This window comes from Lampris incognitus, chromosome 20 (assembly GCF_029633865.1).
Source record: "Lampris incognitus isolate fLamInc1 chromosome 20, fLamInc1.hap2, whole genome shotgun sequence".
Lineage (NCBI taxonomy): Eukaryota > Metazoa > Chordata > Actinopteri > Lampriformes > Lampridae > Lampris > Lampris incognitus.
In genome coordinates, this window is record NC_079230.1 from 10858646 (window position 1) to 10878197 (window position 19552).

General features: G+C 41.9%; 1 protein-coding gene across 1 annotated transcript in view; it reads right to left on the reverse strand.

Annotated features, from left to right (window-relative positions):
- The window catches only part of dnah2 (dynein, axonemal, heavy chain 2), a 223342-nt gene that overhangs the window by 191467 nt on the left and 12323 nt on the right, over positions 1 to 19552 (reverse strand). The window contains exons 7-11 of the mRNA XM_056300849.1: positions 17268 to 17425; positions 7913 to 8000; positions 6400 to 6605; positions 5566 to 5695; positions 3554 to 3724 (exon numbers count right to left, since the gene is read on the reverse strand). Coding sequence (XP_056156824.1) covers positions 3554 to 3724; positions 5566 to 5695; positions 6400 to 6605; positions 7913 to 8000; positions 17268 to 17425 — 753 coding nt within the window. The remainder of the gene's footprint in view (positions 1 to 3553; positions 3725 to 5565; positions 5696 to 6399; positions 6606 to 7912; positions 8001 to 17267; positions 17426 to 19552) is intronic.

Sequence of the window (19552 nt, forward strand, 5' to 3'; positions counted from 1 at the left end):
CTTCTTTGAGCAGATTGAGTTTCTGGAGCATCACATTTGTGGGGTCAATTAAACGCTCAAAATGGCCAGAAAAAGAGAACTTTCATCTGAAACTCGACAGTCTATTCTTGTTCTTAGAAATGAAGGCTATTCCATGCGAGAAATTGCTAAGAAATTGAAGATTTCCTACACCGGTGTGTACTACTCCCTTCAGAGGACAGCACAAACAGGCTCTAACAGGTACTATTTAATGAAGATGCCAGTTGGGGACCTGTGAGGCATCTGTTTCTCAAACTAGAGACTCTAATGTACTTATCTTCTTGCTCAGTTGTGCAACGCGGCCTCCCACTTCTTTTTCTACTCTGGTTAGAGCCTGTTTGTGCTGTCCTCTGAAGGGAGTAGTACACACCGGTGTAGGAAATCTTCAATTTCTTAGCAATTTCTCGCATGGAATAGCCTTCATTTCTAAGAACAAGAATAGACTGTCGAGTTTCAAATGAAAGTTCTCTTTTTCTGGCCATTTTGAGCGTTTAATTGACCCCACAAATGTGATGCTCCAGAAACTCAATCTGCTCAAAGAAGTGCCCATCCAACCAATCCAACTTGTGGGAGCTGCTTCTGGAAGCGTGGGGTGCAATTTCTCCAGATTACCTCAACAAATTAACAGCTAGAATGCCAAAGGTCTGCAATGCTGTAATTGCTGCAAATGGAGGATTCTTTGACGAAAGCAAAGTTTGATGTAAAAAAAATCTTATTTCAAATACAAATCATTATTTCTAACCTTGTCAATGTCTTGACTCTATTTTCTATTCATTTCACAACATATGGTGGTGAATAAGTGTGACTTTTCATGGAAAACACAAAATTGTTTGGGTGATCCCAAACTTTTGAACGGTAGTGTATATCATAAGGTTCAGTATTCACAGGAGCCTAATGCTGGTACTGCTTTGTGTTCTGGTCTCATATTTCAACCTTATTACAAGAATCCCTTATTTTAGACGAGAATATGAGGAAAATAGAGGACTGCACAATCATATCTGTGTGTAATTAAAGCTCCCCTGCTGGCCTTAATTTTGTTCTTTGTGTATCCGGGTAAAGATAATAATGTTACACAGAGTATGAACTCCCTCGTCCTTTTTCTGTTTGTGTGTGTATGTCTGATGTGATGTGTGTGCATGTGTGTGTATATGCATTACCAAAATCAAGGCAGTAACAGCTGTGTTTAATAGTGACCAAGCCACCAAGGCCATGGCTGGACCACATCCACACACCCAGGACTCTTGCTGGGGGGCGTGGCCTCGACCTAGTTCGGTCTGCAGTGGCAGGATAGGAGGTTGTTTTTTTGGCACCAAAAACAAATCCAGTGGTCTGTAATGGTTAAGGGCCTGCCTGGTTTCGTCTATCCTTGCACAGAATGAGCAACCATTTGACCCCATCTGAAATCCACTCACTCAATACTAGCCATGTACTTTAATGTGTCTTGTGCATGTGAGAGGACACCTCGGTAACACTATAATAACGACACACCATGAAGCATTAGTTAAGTATTAGCAACTACTGAATTCATCATTTGTAAAGCATTTGTAAAGCAAGACATGCACCAATGGTTAGTGAGTGTGTTAATAGATGTTTTATAAATACTTATTAATACTGCAATTCATGATTAATTCAGGTAGTTACTAGTTGTTAGTTAAGTATTTTGTATGACCTCATCTAAAGTGAGGACCATCTATGCCTTACAACGCATTTACAAATGAGAAAGAAAGGCCAGCAGTACCTTGAGACTAACAAAAGTCTAAAGGATCATAAGATAGCCTGCTAGCCCTGTACTATCCTACAGGGCAGTGAAAGGAACAGCTCTTTCCTATCTCCAGGCCATGGTCAAGCCCTACACCCCCGTCCGACCACTTCGCTCTGCTGCCTCGGGGCGCCTCATTGCCCCGTCGCTCAGAGGCCCCTGCTGCCGATCAACCCAGTCATGGCTCTTTTCTGTCCTGGCCCCACAGTGGTGGAATGAGCTCCCCCTGATGTCAGGACAGTGGAGCCACTGCCCATTTTTCGGCGCAGGTTGAAAACTCACCTCTTCAAGAACTACTACCCTGTTACTTGCTCGTAGCACTTATTGTATTCATGCAATAAAAAAAAATCTAAAAAATATCTTTCTCGCGCTTTTACTTTAGCACTGGTTTTGCTCTTAGATGCTTATTTAGAGACAAGATGCACTTATGACCTCTGATGACTAGTAGTTCTCCTGATTTCCTACGTTAAATGCACTTATTGTAAGTCGCCTTGGATAAGAGTGTCGGCTAAATGACTGTAATGTAATGTAAGATACTTTAGAAAGTGTAAGTACATGATTACATTTGTGCATGAAGTAATCATGAATTGCAGTATTAATAAGTATTTATAAAACATCTATTAACACACACACTAATCATTGGTCATGTCTTGCTTTACAAGTGCTTTACAAATGATGAATTCAGTAGTTACTAATCCTTAACTAGTGCTTCATAGTGTGTAGTTATTATAAAGTGTTACTGACACCTCTCTTTCTGTGTTTGAGAGTGACAAAGCGGTGGCTCACATTCCTCTCAAGTTTGGGGTTTGTGTTCAGGGGATTTACGCTGGATACCACCCATTTGTCCCTTTGTGACCAGAGTAAACGACTGAATATATCTTGAATGCTGACCCCCCCCCCTCCCCCTGATTCTCTCCCTCTCCCCATTTGCTCTCAGCACTTAAGACATTGTGTGTGTGTGTGTGTGTGTGTGTGTGTGTGTGTGTGTGTGTGTGTGTGTGTGTGTGTGTGAGACATGAAAATAAGGAGAACAAGAGTGCGTGAGTGTATGTGTGTACATGCTATTTTCCTCTTTAATATATTGCAGTGGAGATGGTTTGTGTAGTTTTATATCAATGTCCAACTCAGTTTTTCTTTCAGTTTGGGTTCAAGTGCACTACTAAACCTGTTCTAATGTTTCTAACCACTGGCCTCAGAGGGTACATATTTATGTTTTCCAAACTATGTGTGTATGTCTGTGTGCGCATGTGCACGTGCACACATTTCAATAGGGGGGTTTAATAAGTTTCATTTCATAAATCACAAAGAACAGAACCTCTAGCTGTGACGGCAAATATTACAACAATGTAAACACACCTGTAGGCCTGTAAATCCTACAGCTGCTATGGTGCTGATGTTTGCTGGCTGGATTAAATGAATAAACGCACATAATGACACACCTAGTGTGCAGATTCCTAACTGATGACAATGTAAATGAGCCGGTGTCCCGGTTCAGCCATTTGATATTGCTTGCTGGTCTCAAACTTACAGTAGAAACAATCCAGCGTTATCGCGAGGTAGAGTTGTTTCCAAACTACATGAGACATTATATAACATGACAACAGAGGACTGAGTAGCAAAAGAACAGTTATTTCTACTGTTTGGCCACATCTTAGGCTTCAGGTCTAAAGCATCTCTTGTGCCAGAACACAGTAATACTGGTTATCAGCAGATTTAAGAAGAGCTGCACTGTTGAAGAGGTGGTACCACAATGACAACCCTGGCATCAGAGCTCACCTCCATGGGGTTCTCTATGCGGCGTCGAAGGATTCGGGCCCAGCGGGCCCGATCTATGTGGGTGGGAGTATCTCTGGCCTTCTGGCTCAGCTCATTATTGACCAGGTTGAGCTCGTTATTAAAGATGGTGTACACCTGCACTGTCTTCCTATCTAAGGTCCGCTTGATGGCCTAGAAGGCAGAGAGAGGGAGAGAGTTAGATAGATGGATGGATGGTTGGATGGTCAAGAAAAGGGGAAAGGAAAGAAGAGAGGAGAGAAAGACCTGGGGAAATTAGGAGGAAGAAAAGAGGAAATAGAGGATGAAAATGACAAGAGGGTGGGGCGCAAATGAAGAGAATAAAAATGAAGGGAGGGCAAGAAGGGAAAGAGAAGGAAAAAAGGCATCAGAGGGAAAAGGTCTTTTAATTGGGAGCATGTTGTTTATGTCTGTAAGTGAATACATAAAGTTGGTTGAGCATGAGAAAGAGCCCCGCAGCGAATGCAGCACACACTGGGAGGCTGAGACGGACCTCAGGGCTCAGGAATCAACAGAGGATGGATAATCTACACACAGAGCCTATTGTGGGAAAAGTGCTATTGCTCTCTGTGTATTGAAGTGATAGAATGGGCAGTTCTCTGTGCTCCATTTAGGGCAGCAAAATGGGCTTTAGTGTGGGCTGGCCATAGCAGAATACATAGACAATGTGTTTTCTACAGTCAGCCTATGTGGCCCATATGAGCTGTATAGCTATAATATAATATAATATAATATAATGGAGAGCGAGGATGTCTGATGTGTCTATTAAATGATGAAGTGACTTTTTTTACTTCGATGTAAAGCTATCTCTTTGGAAGAGGGGTTTGTATGTGTGCAATATACATGTAGAAATATGTGTGCACATGTGGTCTGTATGTGTGTCTGTGTCGATGTTTGTGTAAGTGTGTGATATATGCGTTAGTATGTGTGTGAGTTCATGCGCACATGTATGTGTGTGTGTATGTGTATAAATATATATAGGGTTTTTTTTTCAGAAGCCATCAGTGATGTTGATAAAAGTGCTCAACAAATGAGGAAGAGAATATTAAGATAGAAAAAAACTTCAATTCATAGCAGTACAAGCCTGTTTTGTGCATCACGTACTTATCAGCTGCCAAGTTGGCTATCTATCTATCTATCTATCTATCTATCTATCTATCTATCTATCTATCTATCTATCTCTATATCTGTGAATCTATATATATATATATAGATATATATATAGATAGATATAGCTATATATATAGATATAAATATATAGATATATATAGATATATCAATACAGATGCGGGAAAAAAGTTTTAATACATAGCAGTACAAGCCTGTTTTGTGCGTTGCGCACTCATCAGCTGCTAATGTGATTTAGCAGCTGATGAATGTTGCACCTCCTGACAAAAAAAATCCATCTGTTCTAAAAGGGCTATCATTTGTCTGCTTGGTCCAGGACACATTTGTAGGGCTTTTGAGCCAATTTGATCTTTTTTCAGTTCATTAGTTGATTTTCAACACTTTGTAAAACATGTTAAGTTATGCCCTGAAAATTGTAGTCACATCTCCCACATCTGAGCATTACTTAAATATGCATTGGTCTTACTCAGTAAATTCAAAGAGCATTTTGCATGAAGTCAGGTAATAGCAGCTAGACAATCATATGGATGAAGCACTGTTGCTGATTTGTGCATTTGTATACTACTGAGGAGGCATTGAATGACATCATTAGATAAAATTCTGAATCTTTTTTTTTTATAGGAATTTTATAGGAATCACATTGGCAGCTGATGAGTGCATGACGCACGAAACAGGCTTGTACTGCTATGTATTAAAACTTTTTTTCCTGCATCTGTATTGATATTCTGCTCGTCATTAGTTGAGCACTTCTATCAATGCCATTGATGGTTTTGGGGATATATATATATATATATATATATACATATATATACATATATAAAGTGTGAGCGGCTTGCAGATTGTGTTTGTGTGTGTGCATTGCTGACCTCTCGGGCGTACAAGTGATGAAAGGCGTCCAGCAGCTGAACTCCCTCCTCCACCGTTTTCACCGTCTTGAATGTCAAATTGATCAGGTTCTGCAAGCTCACCTCCAAATCCTTAACCGAGGCACGAAACCTGCACATGCAGATAACAAGCCCAGTGCACAAGCGTTCACACAATTATAATGATGATTATCTGAATAGAGGAAGTTTTTAAATAGGTTAACCAGGAAAACAGCATGCATGCACACACACACCCCCACACACACACACTAAGGAGGGGAGGCTGGGTTTTATTGATCTGACTCATTTCAATGTGCTGAGTCACAATGAAAAACCTGGCCCTGACACCAGCGCATCTTTTTAGCCTGGCAACAAAATCACAACCCCACGACCCTCTGTAACCTCAATCCATCACCCACATTTCTCTCTCTCTCTCTCTCTCTCTCTCTCTCTCTCTCTCTCTCTCTCTCTCTCTCTCTCTCTCTCTCTCTCTCTCTCTCTCTCTCTCACACACACACACACACACACACAAACATACAATACAGAGTGTTGCAGCCGGTGTGTGTTAGTTTCAAAAGACTACACAGACCACTAGTACTTACTGGACATGCAGATTATTTTTAAAGAAATAAAGTTGCCATGCAAAAGGTTATTCATTCATCCACAAATTTAACAGATGATTTTGAATCAGCACAAATGCCTGTCACAAGATCTCAGTAATGGAGTGGTGCTGAACTAGAAGTCAAGAATAGCACATGGGTGGGCGTGTTAAAAATTAGCACTGTTGGCCTTCTAACAGTTACAGAAACAGCTAACCAGGTCGTGGCATTGCCCTACCTGTTGTAGTCATCGTGCCAGGCAGTGTTCTTGACATCGAGGATGCCTTTCCCAGCAGAGGCCAGGGTCTGGAGGTTGCGGCGGAAGGTGTTCTCCATCTCCAGCAGGCTACGGGTAACCTCAGGCCCAAGGCAACCTGGGAAGCACGGCAGGTCCAGCTGCTGGCCTTCCTCAAAACGGGCAAACTGCTGCTGGCAGTCGCACACCTGAGAGAGACGGAGAGGAGAGTGAGGGCAGGAAGGAAAGTGATCACCTTGCACGGTAAAGCTGTTATGGATAAACAGGCTTAGATAAAGACAGAGATGAGCAGGATGCTGCACAGTTGAAATGATCTGGAATGCATAATATAGTACATCCAATTTAAAATGCAGGCTGATGATAGATGGATAGGTACTGAATAAAAAGAGGGAGTGGCAGGACATAGTGGCGTGAATCTGAAAAAAAAACAAGACAAAGATGGAGGAGAAAGGTATATTAGGCATATTCAAGGTCACATACATTAGACTTATCAGCAAAATCCATCTAAAGGGTAAAGGTATATTCAGATGTACTCCATGTGGGATGCCAGGTCACCAGTGGGAAGAGAAGAGCTCACCAATGACAGGGATGAAGTGGAGAGGTGAATGTGAGTGGAAATGAAGGACACAAAGGGGGGAAATGAATTTGCCAAAGGTTAAAATAAAAATGTTAAAGGGCACAGTCATAAATACCTGTGAATGCAAATAAGTAGGACTACAAAAAAACACAAAGAAACAGAAAATAAAATATTACTGGGAGTTTTGCTGTAAATATATTTTGAAGGAAAGGGTTCAGACCCCTTCGAGTTCTTTTTTAATTCTAAAAGTATATGTGAAACCATTAAGTGTGAAAATCAATTTATTCATATGGAAAAACAACTGATTTAAAGTATCCATTCATCCATCCATTATCCAAACCACTTATCCTGCTCTCAGGGTTGCAGGGATGCGGGAGCCTATCCCGCAGTCATTGGGCGGCAGGCGGGAGACACCCTGGACAGGCTGCCAGGCCATCACACAGGGCCGACACAAACACACACATTCACATAAATTATGTGGGCAACTGTGTGCCAGTTTCTTAATCTCTGTCTTTATTGATAACCTTAATTTATATGTGTAAGTACAGTATGTTTGGGCGGCACAGTGGCCCAGTGGTTAGCACTGTTGTCCTCTGTGTGGAGTTTGCATGTTCTCCCCCATATCTGCGGTGCATTTTCTCCGGGCGCTCTGGTTTCCCCCACCATCAAAAAGAAACATGCATGTTATGGTTTATACTCCTGTCTGTTTCCCTGAGCAAAGCAATTATGTGCATGGTTGCACGTGGTTGAGTGAATGGATACTTGTGCATACCCATGTGTGCATCTATGTATGTGTGAGTTAATGTGTGTTACCATATGTATTTTTATCTTTATCTTTGTGTGTGTGAGTATGTGTGTGTGTGAGAGAGAGAGAGAGAGAGAGAGCGAGAGAGCGAGAGAGCGAGGTAAGATTTTTACCTCAAGAAGTTCTTTGCACCTTTGAACAAAGGCATCAACCTGGGCAAAGATGCTGGTCCAGTCAGCAACCCAGCCTTGAGGAGAGTACCTAATGGGGTGGGAGGGAGAGAGAGGGGGGGGGGGGGGGGGGAGAAACAATTCAAAAAAGTCAATCTGTCTTTTAAACAGGCTTCAGCATTTTGGAATTGGATCTTCAACTGTCACAAAGCATAAAGTGCACAAACAACAACAGGCAGGCAGTCGCAGCAGCAAACAGCCATCCATAAAGGCTGAGGGATAAAGGTCAGAAATGATCTGTCATTGGCATAATTGCATCCACTGATGTTGTGCATCAGTGGCCTGGCGTTTCTAAGATTGCTTTTCACACTTCATTCTTCCCCTGATAGAAAGGTAATCCTAGAGACACAAACATCCAGAGTTGCTGTTCACAGTGTAAATGGCAGGCCGGGTTGAGGGATGAGAGAGGAGAGAGAGACAGAAAGGTGTAGAGATGGAGGGTTGGCCTAGGAACAAACCTCAGTGGAGCAGGGGGATCACCTTCACCGGTGGGAGGGGTGTGGGGACCTCAATGTGACCTGATAGTCTGAGACTAATGCCTAACTCCCACAAATTCTTTTTTAATACAAGCTATGTACTTGCATTCCATGTCTGATGGGACACGTTTTTCTTGAAAGACAAAGAATCCACAGATAAAAGATGCATAAAGAAGCATAGGTACATTTCTTGGTTTTCAAACTGATGGGAACTTGTACAAGCATAACAAGATGGAACACAGGAAATGAGGGTAATAGTTCTACCTCAACGTACCACTGTGCAAAATCAACAGTCAAAAAAAGAAAAGTGAAATGTGGGGCCGCGCAAGCACCCATAAAGTTTTTTTTAAGATTTTTTTTGTTTTTGTTTTTGTGGCATTTCTGCTTTATTTGAGTGTGACAGTAGAGAGAGTCAGAAAAGGCAGGGGAGAGAGAGAGGGGATGACATGTGGCAAAAGGCCCAGGCTGGATATGAACCCAGGCCGCTGCGATAAGGACTCAGCCTTGATACGTGGTACGTGCTCTACCAGGTGAGCTACCGGGGCGCCCCCATCCATAAAGTTTTACAGTGTGGTCCATGGTTATACCACAAAGACACACACCCAAAACATGAAAAAAAAACATGCCTACACACATGTGCAAACCTCCATACACATAGATATGTATATACACTCACCGGCCACTTTATTAGGCACACCTGTCCAACTGCTCGTTAATGCAAATTTCTAATCAGCCAATCACATGGCAGCTACTCAATGCATTTAGGCATGTAGACATGGTCAAGACGATCTGCTGCAGTTCAAACCGAGCATCAGAATGGGGAAGAAAGGTGATTTAAGTGACTTTGAACGTGGCATGGTTGTTGGTGCCAGACGGGCTGGTCTGAGTATTTCAGAAACTGCTGATCTACTGGGATTTTCACGCACAACCATCTCTAGGGTTTACAGAGAATGGTCCGAAAAAGAGAAAATATCCAGTGAGCGGCAGTTCTGTGGGCGAAAATGCCTTGTTGATGCCAGAGGTCAGAGGAGAATTGCCAGACTGGTTCGAGCTGATAGAAAGGCAACAGTAACTCAAATAACCACTCATTACAACCGAGGTATGCAGAAGAGCATCTCTGAACGCACAACACGTCGAACCTTGAGGCAGATGGGCTACAGCAGCAGAAGACCACACCGGGTGCCACTCCTGTCAGCTAAGAACAGGAAACTGAGGCTACAATTCGCACAGGCTCACCAAAATTGGACAATAGAAGATTGGAAAAACGTTGCCTGGTCTGATGAGTCTCGATTTCTGCTGCGACATTCGGATGGTAGGGTCAGAATTTGGCGTCAACAACATGAAAGCATGGATCCATCCTGCCTTGTATCAACGGTTCAGGCTGGTGGTGGTGGTGTAATGGTGTGGGGGATATTTTCTTGGCAAACTTTGGGCCCCTTAGTACCAATTGAGCATCGTGTCAACGCCACAGCCTACCTGAGTATTGTTGCTGACCATGTCCATCCCTTTATGACCACAGTGTTCCCATCTTCTGATGGCTACTTCCAGCAGGATAACGCGCCATGTCATAAAGCTCGAATCATCTCAGACTGGTTTCTTGAACATGACAATGAGTTCACTGTACTCAAATGGCCTCCACAGTCACCAGATCTCAATCCAATAGAGCACCTTTGGGATGTGGTGGACCGGGAGATTCGCATCATGGATGTGCAGCCGACAAATCTGCAGCAACTGCGTGATGCTATCATGTCAATATGGACCAAACTCTCTGAGGAATGTTTCCAGTACCTTGTTGAATCTATGCCACGAAGGATTAAGGCAGTTCTGAAGGCAAAAGGGGGTCCAACCCGGTACTAGCAAGGTGTACCTAATAAAGTGGCCAGTGAGTGTATATCCAATATACATACAGGGAAACCTCCAAAATCCTCATATAGTAAATTGTGCTATCAGTATTAAGTGTACCTGATGAATAAATAACAAAAAATAAACTAATATAACAAAAGTATGAGAAACAAGAGCCAGGAAGTCCTTCTTGATATTAGTCCTTAAATAGTGCAGACAACCATGGAAAAAACTACGGCACTCCATCTTCAGGTGATACAATATTGAGAATTTATTCTTCGAGCATATAGGCAACCAAGCAGACCAACATGTATTGACTTCACCAGGGTCTGAATCAACACATAATTGAGCTAAACTATATACCAGCAAAAGTACATTACAGATGAAGTATAGTTGTAATCTGGACACCAAACACATGCAACTTTTGCATGACCCAGATGACACCGGTCACTAAATGTGTCTTCTTTGGTATTTTATTAAATGGATTGTAAAAACTTTTATCTATTTATTCCAAGGATGCTCTGTTCTTGTAGCTGTGTGTATTGTTAAAATTCAGGATGGCTGTCAACAAATTAACATGTCATTTCAACACGCCGCACCAACTTAATGATGTACTGTGTAGGGCCCAAATGCAGGGGATGACGTATGGATGTTTACAGGAAACACACACAGGAACATACAGGAAAACACACACACACACACACACACACACACACAGCAACAGAAATGTGCTCACATCCAAACAGACAGGTGCTCTCTGCATGTACATGGTATGTTTTTAGATGCCTCTCAAATGCCATCGCACACTCTTTCTCATAATTTAAAAAAAATTATTTTGGCATAAGACATGAGAAAGAGATTTTTTAAAACTGTGTCCTCATTAAAATTAACATACCAGACTTATTCATGGTGCATCCTGCGAATTGAAGCCACTTAAATTAAGCTATTAAAAGATAAAAATGATAAATCATTAATTTAGTGAGTCTTCACAATATAAATGAAAACCAACAACTGATGAAAATGTTAATTTATGGAGAAAGAAATAACTAACTGCACCACATATCCCCATTATAGTGTCCTAAATGGGGGATTATACTTGTCTGCGCGCGCGCATGTGTGTGTGTGTGTGTGTGTGTGTGGAGTCCGGTGGGGTTGGGGGTTGCAGTGCAGAATGAACAACTCTGAAAATATAATCTATTGCGTATATATATATACGTATATATATATATACACGTATATATATATATACATACACACACACACACACATATATATACACAAACCCCAATTCCAATGAAGTTGGGACGTTGTGTAAAACGTGACTAAAAACAGAACACAATGATTTGCTAATCCTTTTCGACCTATATATTCAATTGAATACACTACAAAGACAAGATATTTAATGTTCAAACTGATAAACTTCGTTGTTTTTTGCAAATATTCACTCATTTTGAATTTGATGCCTGCAACACGTTCCAAAGAAGCTGGGACAGGGGCAACAAAAGACTGGGAAAGTTGAGGTATGCTCAAAAAATACCTGTTTGGAACATTCCACAGGTGAACAGGTTAATTGGAAACAGGCGAGTGTCATGATTGGGTATAAAAGGAGCATCCCCAAAAGGCTCAATCATTCACAAGCAAGGATGGGGCGAGGTTCATTCTGTAAAGGATATTACCACGTGGGCTCAGGAACACTTCGGAAAACCACTGTCAGTTAACACAGTTCATCGCTACATCTACAAGTGCAAGTTAAAACTCTACCATGCAAAGTGAAAGTCATATATCAACAACACCCAGAAACGCCGCTGGCTTCTCTGGGCCCGAGCTCATCTGAGATGGACTGACGCAAAGAGAAAAAGTGTGCTGTGGTCTGATGAGTCCACATTTCCCATTGTTTTAGTTACACATCTGTGAAGGCACCATTAATGCTGAAAAGTACATACAGGTTTTGGAGCAACATATGCTGCCATCCAAGCGATGTCTTTTATCCCTGCTTATTTCAGCAAGACAATGCCAAGCCACGTTCTGCATGTGTTACAACAGCGTGGCTTCATAATAAAAGAGTGCGGGTACTAGACTGGCCTGCCTGCAGCCCAGACCTGTCTCCCATTGAAAATGTGTGGCGCAATATGAAGCGCAAAATACGACAACGGAGACCCCGGACTGTTGAGCAGCTGAAATCGTACATCAAGCAAGAATGGGAAAGAATTCCACCTACAAAGCTTCAACAATTAGTGTCCTCAGTTCCCAAACGCTTGAGTGTTGTTAAAAGGAAAGGTGATGTAACAGTGATAAACATGCCGCTGTCCAAGCTTTTTTGGAACGTGTTGCAGGCATCAAATTCAAAATGAGCGAATATTTGCAAAAAAACAATAAAGTTTATCAGTTTGAACATTAAATATCTTGTCTTTGTAGTGTATTCAATTGAATATAGGTCGAAAAGGATTTGCAAATCATTGTATTCTGTTTTTATTGACGTTTTACACAACGTCCCAACTTCATTGGAATTGGGGTTTGTATATATCGCTGCAAACGTGAATTCGCGCCGCCATCTGATGATTGCTTATAGCGTGAAACAGGCTTGTACTGTCTCATAGAGAATTTACTTGACTAAGTAGATTATTTTGCTCCTTATTTGTTGAGCACTATCCCTACCATTGAGTGTTTCTTTCAACAACGTTATATATATGAACTGCTGAGTGGGTACCTCAGGCAGCAGAAGACAGAGGAAGAAGAAGAGGGGGCGGTATCATGGAAGATCAAGCCCCTCAGCCCCTCCATGGGATGTACCATTGACAGACAGAAGACGTAGCTGATGTCCAGAAATCCTACCAGTGGCTAGAAAAGGCTGGACTGAAGGACAGCACAGAGGCTCTGATCATAGCAGCACAAGAACAGGCACTCAGCACCAGATCAGTTGAGGCAGAGGTCTACCAAGACCCAAGATGCAGGCTGTGCAAAGATGTCCCTGAGACACTCAAGCACTTAGTAAGTCGCAGGGTATAAAATGCTAGCTGGGAAAGCGTACACTGAAAGGCATAACCAAGTGGCTGGGATAGTGTATAGGAATATCTGTACTGAATGCAGACTGGAAGGCACGCACGCACGCACGTACACACACACACACACACATACACACACATCGATCAGTCAAAAATATTAAAACCACTGACAGGTGAAGTGAATAACATTGATCATCTCATTATTATGCATGAACCCAGTGTGTGGACTAACTGTGATATGTGCAGGTGGCAGGCTCAGTGGTGTGATATGTGAAGGACTAACTGATATGTGCAGGTGGCAGGCTCAATGGTGTGATATGTGAAGGACTAACTGATATGTGCAGGTGGCAGGCTCAGTGGTGTGATATGTGAAGGACTAACTGATATGTGCAGGTGGCAGGCTCAGTGGTGTGATATGTGAAGGACTAACTGATATGTGCAGGTGGCAGGCTCAGTGGTGTGATATATGAAGGATTAACTGTGACATGTGTAGGTGGCAGGCTCAGTGGTGTGATATCTGAAGGAGCAAAAAAACAGATCAGCCTGTCTTTACTTAACACCCATTATCAATCGTTCCTCCGTCAGCCCCCGATATTGGAGGGCTGACTGGAGATAGAGGGGAATTATTTTGCAAAAGGTGCCCATCTTTCTCCTTGAGGCATTTCAAGTTCAAGGTCCCATAAATTCCATTTGTAAAGAAAAATGGATGTGAAAAGGGCAACGAGATCTGAATGTTTGGCTGTAGTAGCTCTCGCTCTCTATTTTTAGATCGCTTTCTTTTCTGTCTCTCTCTTTTGCTTTCAAAGTTGCTGCATGTGGTAGGCCTATTTTTTACTTACCAAACCTAGATTACCGCAAAAATAAACTGCCAATCCACCTGAACAACACATGGTCATCCATTCTTATTCATTTTAGCATGTAAAGGCATAATCAAGGTAGCGTTTGGATCAAAATGTATTTTCATTGCTACCACCTGTAGTGTTCTAAGCAAGGATCCCTTAGCCTTAAAGATATTGAGATGTATCTGATTGTTAATTAGTAGGGATTATTAATTAGTAGGGATTGTTAATTAGTAGGGATTGTCAGATGCTTTCATCAGGAACACTGCAAAGAGAGCTTGTTCAAAATAAGTTTTTTCATGCAGTAGTAATGCATACATACAATACACTCAAACAAAAAAACATGTCACAGTACCCAGCAAACATGCCCATGCGGGCCCATTGTGGGTAGGTGTGGGTTTACTGTGGGGCAATGTGGGCCCATGTGGCACTAATCCCACATGGGCCCCATGTGGTTAGCCCATGCGGGGCCCACAGTAGTTTTGCCCTTTGAGACCCCTATGTGGGCTTACTGTGGGCAAGCCCAACTGTGCTCTTGCCCACAGTAAGCCCACATGGGCCACCTGTGGGTCAGCCCATGTGGGGCCCACAGCAGTTTTGACCTTTGAGGTCAACGCCTGTTGACAGTACAGTTAAAACGTTTTAAGATTACAACTGCTTTAGGGTAAGCGGTACTCAAACTTTTTATTTACCACCCATGCCCAATGCTGCATATAGTTAGACCTCTGCAAAAATGACAGTAAAATGTAAACACGTTGTCCAAGGTATAACCGGTCCATCCCATACTTAACTAAAACTGCCCATCTAACAAGACAAGTATCCTCTCAACTTCTTGGTTTGTCGCAGCTGTTTCATATTATAGTTAAGAGAAAGAACACTAGTTTTTTTGTTAATTTTTTGTCCCTTAAATGTTCCCATAGAGCAGCTCATGCTGTTTTTTTTAACCAACTTAATTACAGATTAACTATTACTCATAACTTTACAATTTTAATAATTTTGAACCATCAGAAATTTAGCGAACATACACAAACAGCAGCTTATTGTAGTCTCATATAGTCTGCAATACATCTGACATGTTGTGCATGTATGCAGTAATAAACTTGACACACTCCATCACTCTAGCAGTACACAAGTAAATATAGCCTATAGCCCTGGTTCAGTTTGGGCTTGGTCACGAGGTGGTGCCAATCCTCATTACTTTAAATACTCCCAAGAAGTTGGATTTGGGTAGTTTAATTTGAATTTTGCCCTGCCTGAGTCCACAGAATAATCAAAGTGTCAGTTTACCTAAATAAAAAAACACAGTCACATACAGATAACTTTGGCTTTACTTGCCCAGGTTTCGAGACATCTTTGAGATTTGCCTCTACCCCAACAGGTGAATGGAATCCCAGGCTAGATTAAATGCTCCACCTGTGGCTAACTCATACTGTGCACTTACATTTCAATTGTTGTTTTCTTCAGATGCTGTGACAAAAAGCAGCCAGGCCACAGCATCCGAGGTGGAAGCTGCCATCAAAATGTGGCTCAGAAATGCCAGGGATAGAGACGGAGGAAGGAGCAGAAGGAGCAAAAAATAAATAGATTTAATGTTTGGGTTTTGTTTAGATTTAATATCCTTATTGTGTTCAAATGTGGTTCTATATTTGTTGTTCTGTTTTATAAAAGCATTTAATTTGGTGTATAGTTTTGTTTTTCAATTCAAATTGTTTCCAATTTTCAATAAATTCTTTCTTCGTATAATTTATATTTTCTTCATTTTTTTGTTTGAGCTGGCTGTCAATAAATGTCACTAGCATACCAGGTACACATGGGGCACTATGGGCCCGTGTGGGACCACTGCTCCGAGCCCAAAGTGTGGGCATACTATGGGCATGCTGCGGGCCCACAATGTGTCCCACTGAGGGCCCACTCTGTTTAGTGTGGGCAGCCCACACTCAGCCCACACTCTGGGCTGAGTGTGGGCTGTACTACCAATACTCGAAATCTACACAGTGTCAGGGTCTGTCATGTGTCAGTTTCCCGTTTTATTTTGATAGTCTTGTCTCTGTGTTCATGCCCTGTTCCCCATGCGATTACCTGTCCCCGCCCTTATGTGTTTCACCTGCGCCTCGTTATCCCTTCCCTCCTGTGTGTATTTTACCTGTGCGTCAGTGCCAGAGTGTCTTGTTTCCTAGAGCAGCATTCCAGCGTTTCATGTAAGAGAGTTTCCCCGTGTCTGACGGTTTCGTTCCTGGTTTCCCGAGTCTCTGTCTCCTGTTTTGGTACCGTCACCTGTTTGTTAGTCTGCCTGGTTCTTGAAGTATTCTGCCTGCCGATTTTGTACCTCTGCCTGTCTGATTGCCTTTCTGGATTTTGACCCTTGGACCAAATTAAAGACCCTGAGAACTGGTTACTGTCTGCCTGCCTGCATTTGTGTCTGCCAGTCTCTGTGTCCTTGACACACAGATGATTTCTTGCCTCAAAAATTCTCAGATGTGAATTTAATGACATATGAAAATTGCACAAAATTCAAAACATACACAGTTGATTGCTCGTCTCATCTTGCTGGGAAAGCGGAGACGTATACAGTGATGTAATGACTTGGCTGTCTAGCCAGCCCATGGAAAAACAAACTGGTTCTTAGAGGTTCTCAAGTTAAACCAATTGTGAACCGGCACTAGCACCATCACAGAGTGACAACTACGTTCATGTTGGTGTAAAGGGGGTATCCGAGAGGTAGTTAGTTGAGAGAAGCAGAGATGTTTGCAGTGATTTACTGTCATTGTACTGTGCATTTGCAAATGCTCTGAAGTGAGGAGGTACGCTTTCATCTATTGCCATCAAACACAAGTGTTCTATTATGCACAACATAGCAGGTGGATGTGTCATTTTCTACCAATAAATAGGGTAAGTGAGGGAGTGGTGTGAAACCAATCAACTTAAAATGTAATCACAAACACTTATGTTTGGAACTGTTAATAGTCATCCTCTAAAATCCATATGGCCAACATAGTTGTTAGTGTTTGTCTGTATGTGTATCTGTCTGTCAATGGCATTGTGTGCAAATATAAGCATATGTGCAGGTGGTGTCAGTCTGCCTGTGCATTAGGCGCCCATACTGGGTGGATGTGCAGGGGGTGTGAGCATATCCTCCTACTTGTGGTGCCTCTGTGAAGTCTGCAGGTAAGCTTCCTTCCAGGCCAGGCAGCAGTCGATGCATTCTGTAAGGGTCTGCTTGCTGGAGAGAACATAGCCCTCAAAGATCCCGTCCAGAGAGATGCTTCGACAGCACAGGCGGATGATCTCATTACTCATCTGCAATGCAGCAGAAAACAAACACTGTCTGTCGCACATACTTGTCACAAATAATGAGCTTCAGGGCACCATGTTACAGTAGGCCAGATTTACATTTATTACATGCTCAAGTGAGGATCTATAATACCGACTGTGTCACATAGAACCCCTGGATACAAAGTACAGTATTACAGTACAAACTCATTAGCTACAAAAGAGAGACAAATACACAGCCAGACCAAGGTATTAGCCTGTTCATTACTCGCTCCAATGCACGCATTTGTTGGTTTTTCATACTGCTCAGCTGAAGAGACAGCACAAAGGAGGTATTACACCAGTTGGAATGGACTGGATTAGTGTGGATACTGGGTCTGGGTCCATTAAGGTCAAAATGAAGAATTCAACGACAGTTTACTCTTGACTATTTGATGAAACTCATTGCTGTTACTATGGTAATTAAAATGAAAACCTAAGATTCACTCTTGGCTGAAAGGAATTTTCAGCCAAATGCCACAGCATTATGAACTGTACGAAACAGGAAATAAACAAACAAACTCTGAACTGAGAAAACATAACTTTAAACCAGCAGTCTTACAAATTATTTGTCTTTTGACCATTACCATATTTAAAAGGTATATGGACAGAGGAATGGAGAGAAGAGAATCTTCACAAGCTATGACTTGAGGCTATGCCTCAGCCAGTTTTGCTCGTCAGTGGTCTTGTCAGCGGGTTACAGGGTTTATTCAGAGGGGGGAACAGCTCCTCCACTGACTGTATCCTCTTAGCTGCCATTGGCTTCTTCCACTGGCAAGTGGTGTCTGTGCAGCTGAAATTGCAGATAGCAAAGATGACAAATTGCGGCTGCATTTGTATTCTTCACGTGGGCATTCACATTGTGTGGAGAGAATACCCTCTTCACCTGTAGAGACCTGTGTAGTGGCGGGTTTCATGTTAACAGCAGCCATTAAGTTTATAGTTAATTTTAACAAACTTATTTTATGGGAGTGTGTGTGTGTGTGTGTGTGTGTAAGTAATGGGCATTTTTTACATTTGAAGATCTTAATTCTACAGCGTTTGCTGTTTGGGGGGAGGTTGTAGTCTACTTCTCTCGGGTCAGCTCAGAGTAATACAAAGCTTACTTGTGATAAAGGTTGGATTTGTAAAATCTACATATGGCATTATACCAACATGTCATTGGACAGATCAGGTGAGGACACTATCTGCTGCTCTCTTTAAATGTATTTATTGCAAAGGTGGACAAAGTAGTTAAATATATGAAAAACCTTAAGTTGATAATTTTTTAGTATGCAGCTTATATTTATATAATGTTAATAAAAGACCAGCACACTGGTCTATAATGATAATTATATAACACTAATATGAATTAACATATTATACTGTTCCCTCTCTTGCCAACTTCCCTCACCGACACTCAATAGACCTTGTCCCTCATGCTAGCCCCGACAGCACCGGTAAGCAGACCATTAGCTAGGCTGCACTGCTCTACATGTTCTGAAATGTAAATGGTTCCCGTGCCTATCTACACTTTTTTGGTCATCTTTGAAAAAGGATGTGAGAATGGCAATTGACACAGCCATGACCACTAGCTAGATCGGGTCACACTAAGACAAAAGGCTTTTGTAGAAGAGGTATGCGTGTAATCAAATGTCAAGTTAGAAGCTTAGTGGTGGTGACATTTAAGTCACTGTGGTGTAGTTCGTTCATAGCCGAACGTTAGCCTTGTACTTCTGGCGATTGCATTTACACTTCAAAAATCATAAAAGTGGTTTTCATTTGTGCAGATTTTCTTTCTGAACAAAACGTGTATAATCTTTTGTTTGCCAAAGAGATTATTTTCTGCCGTACTCCAAAATCCAATAGAAAAATCGCATTGGTTTTTTGTCGAAGGAACCAGGCAACGCTAACTTCCGGGTTGGTCTACAAAAACAAGTCATTCCTACAGCACTCTATATTAACTAGTACTGAATTCATTAACTAGATCATAATAACTACAGGATACACATTGATTTGGTTGATTTATTCTAATGTGCAATGAAAAAAAAACCCACAACGTTGCATTGCTGCGTCGCATTACCTCTGGTACATGAGGTATTTATTCTAATCATTTTTAAACAGATTGTAATCGCT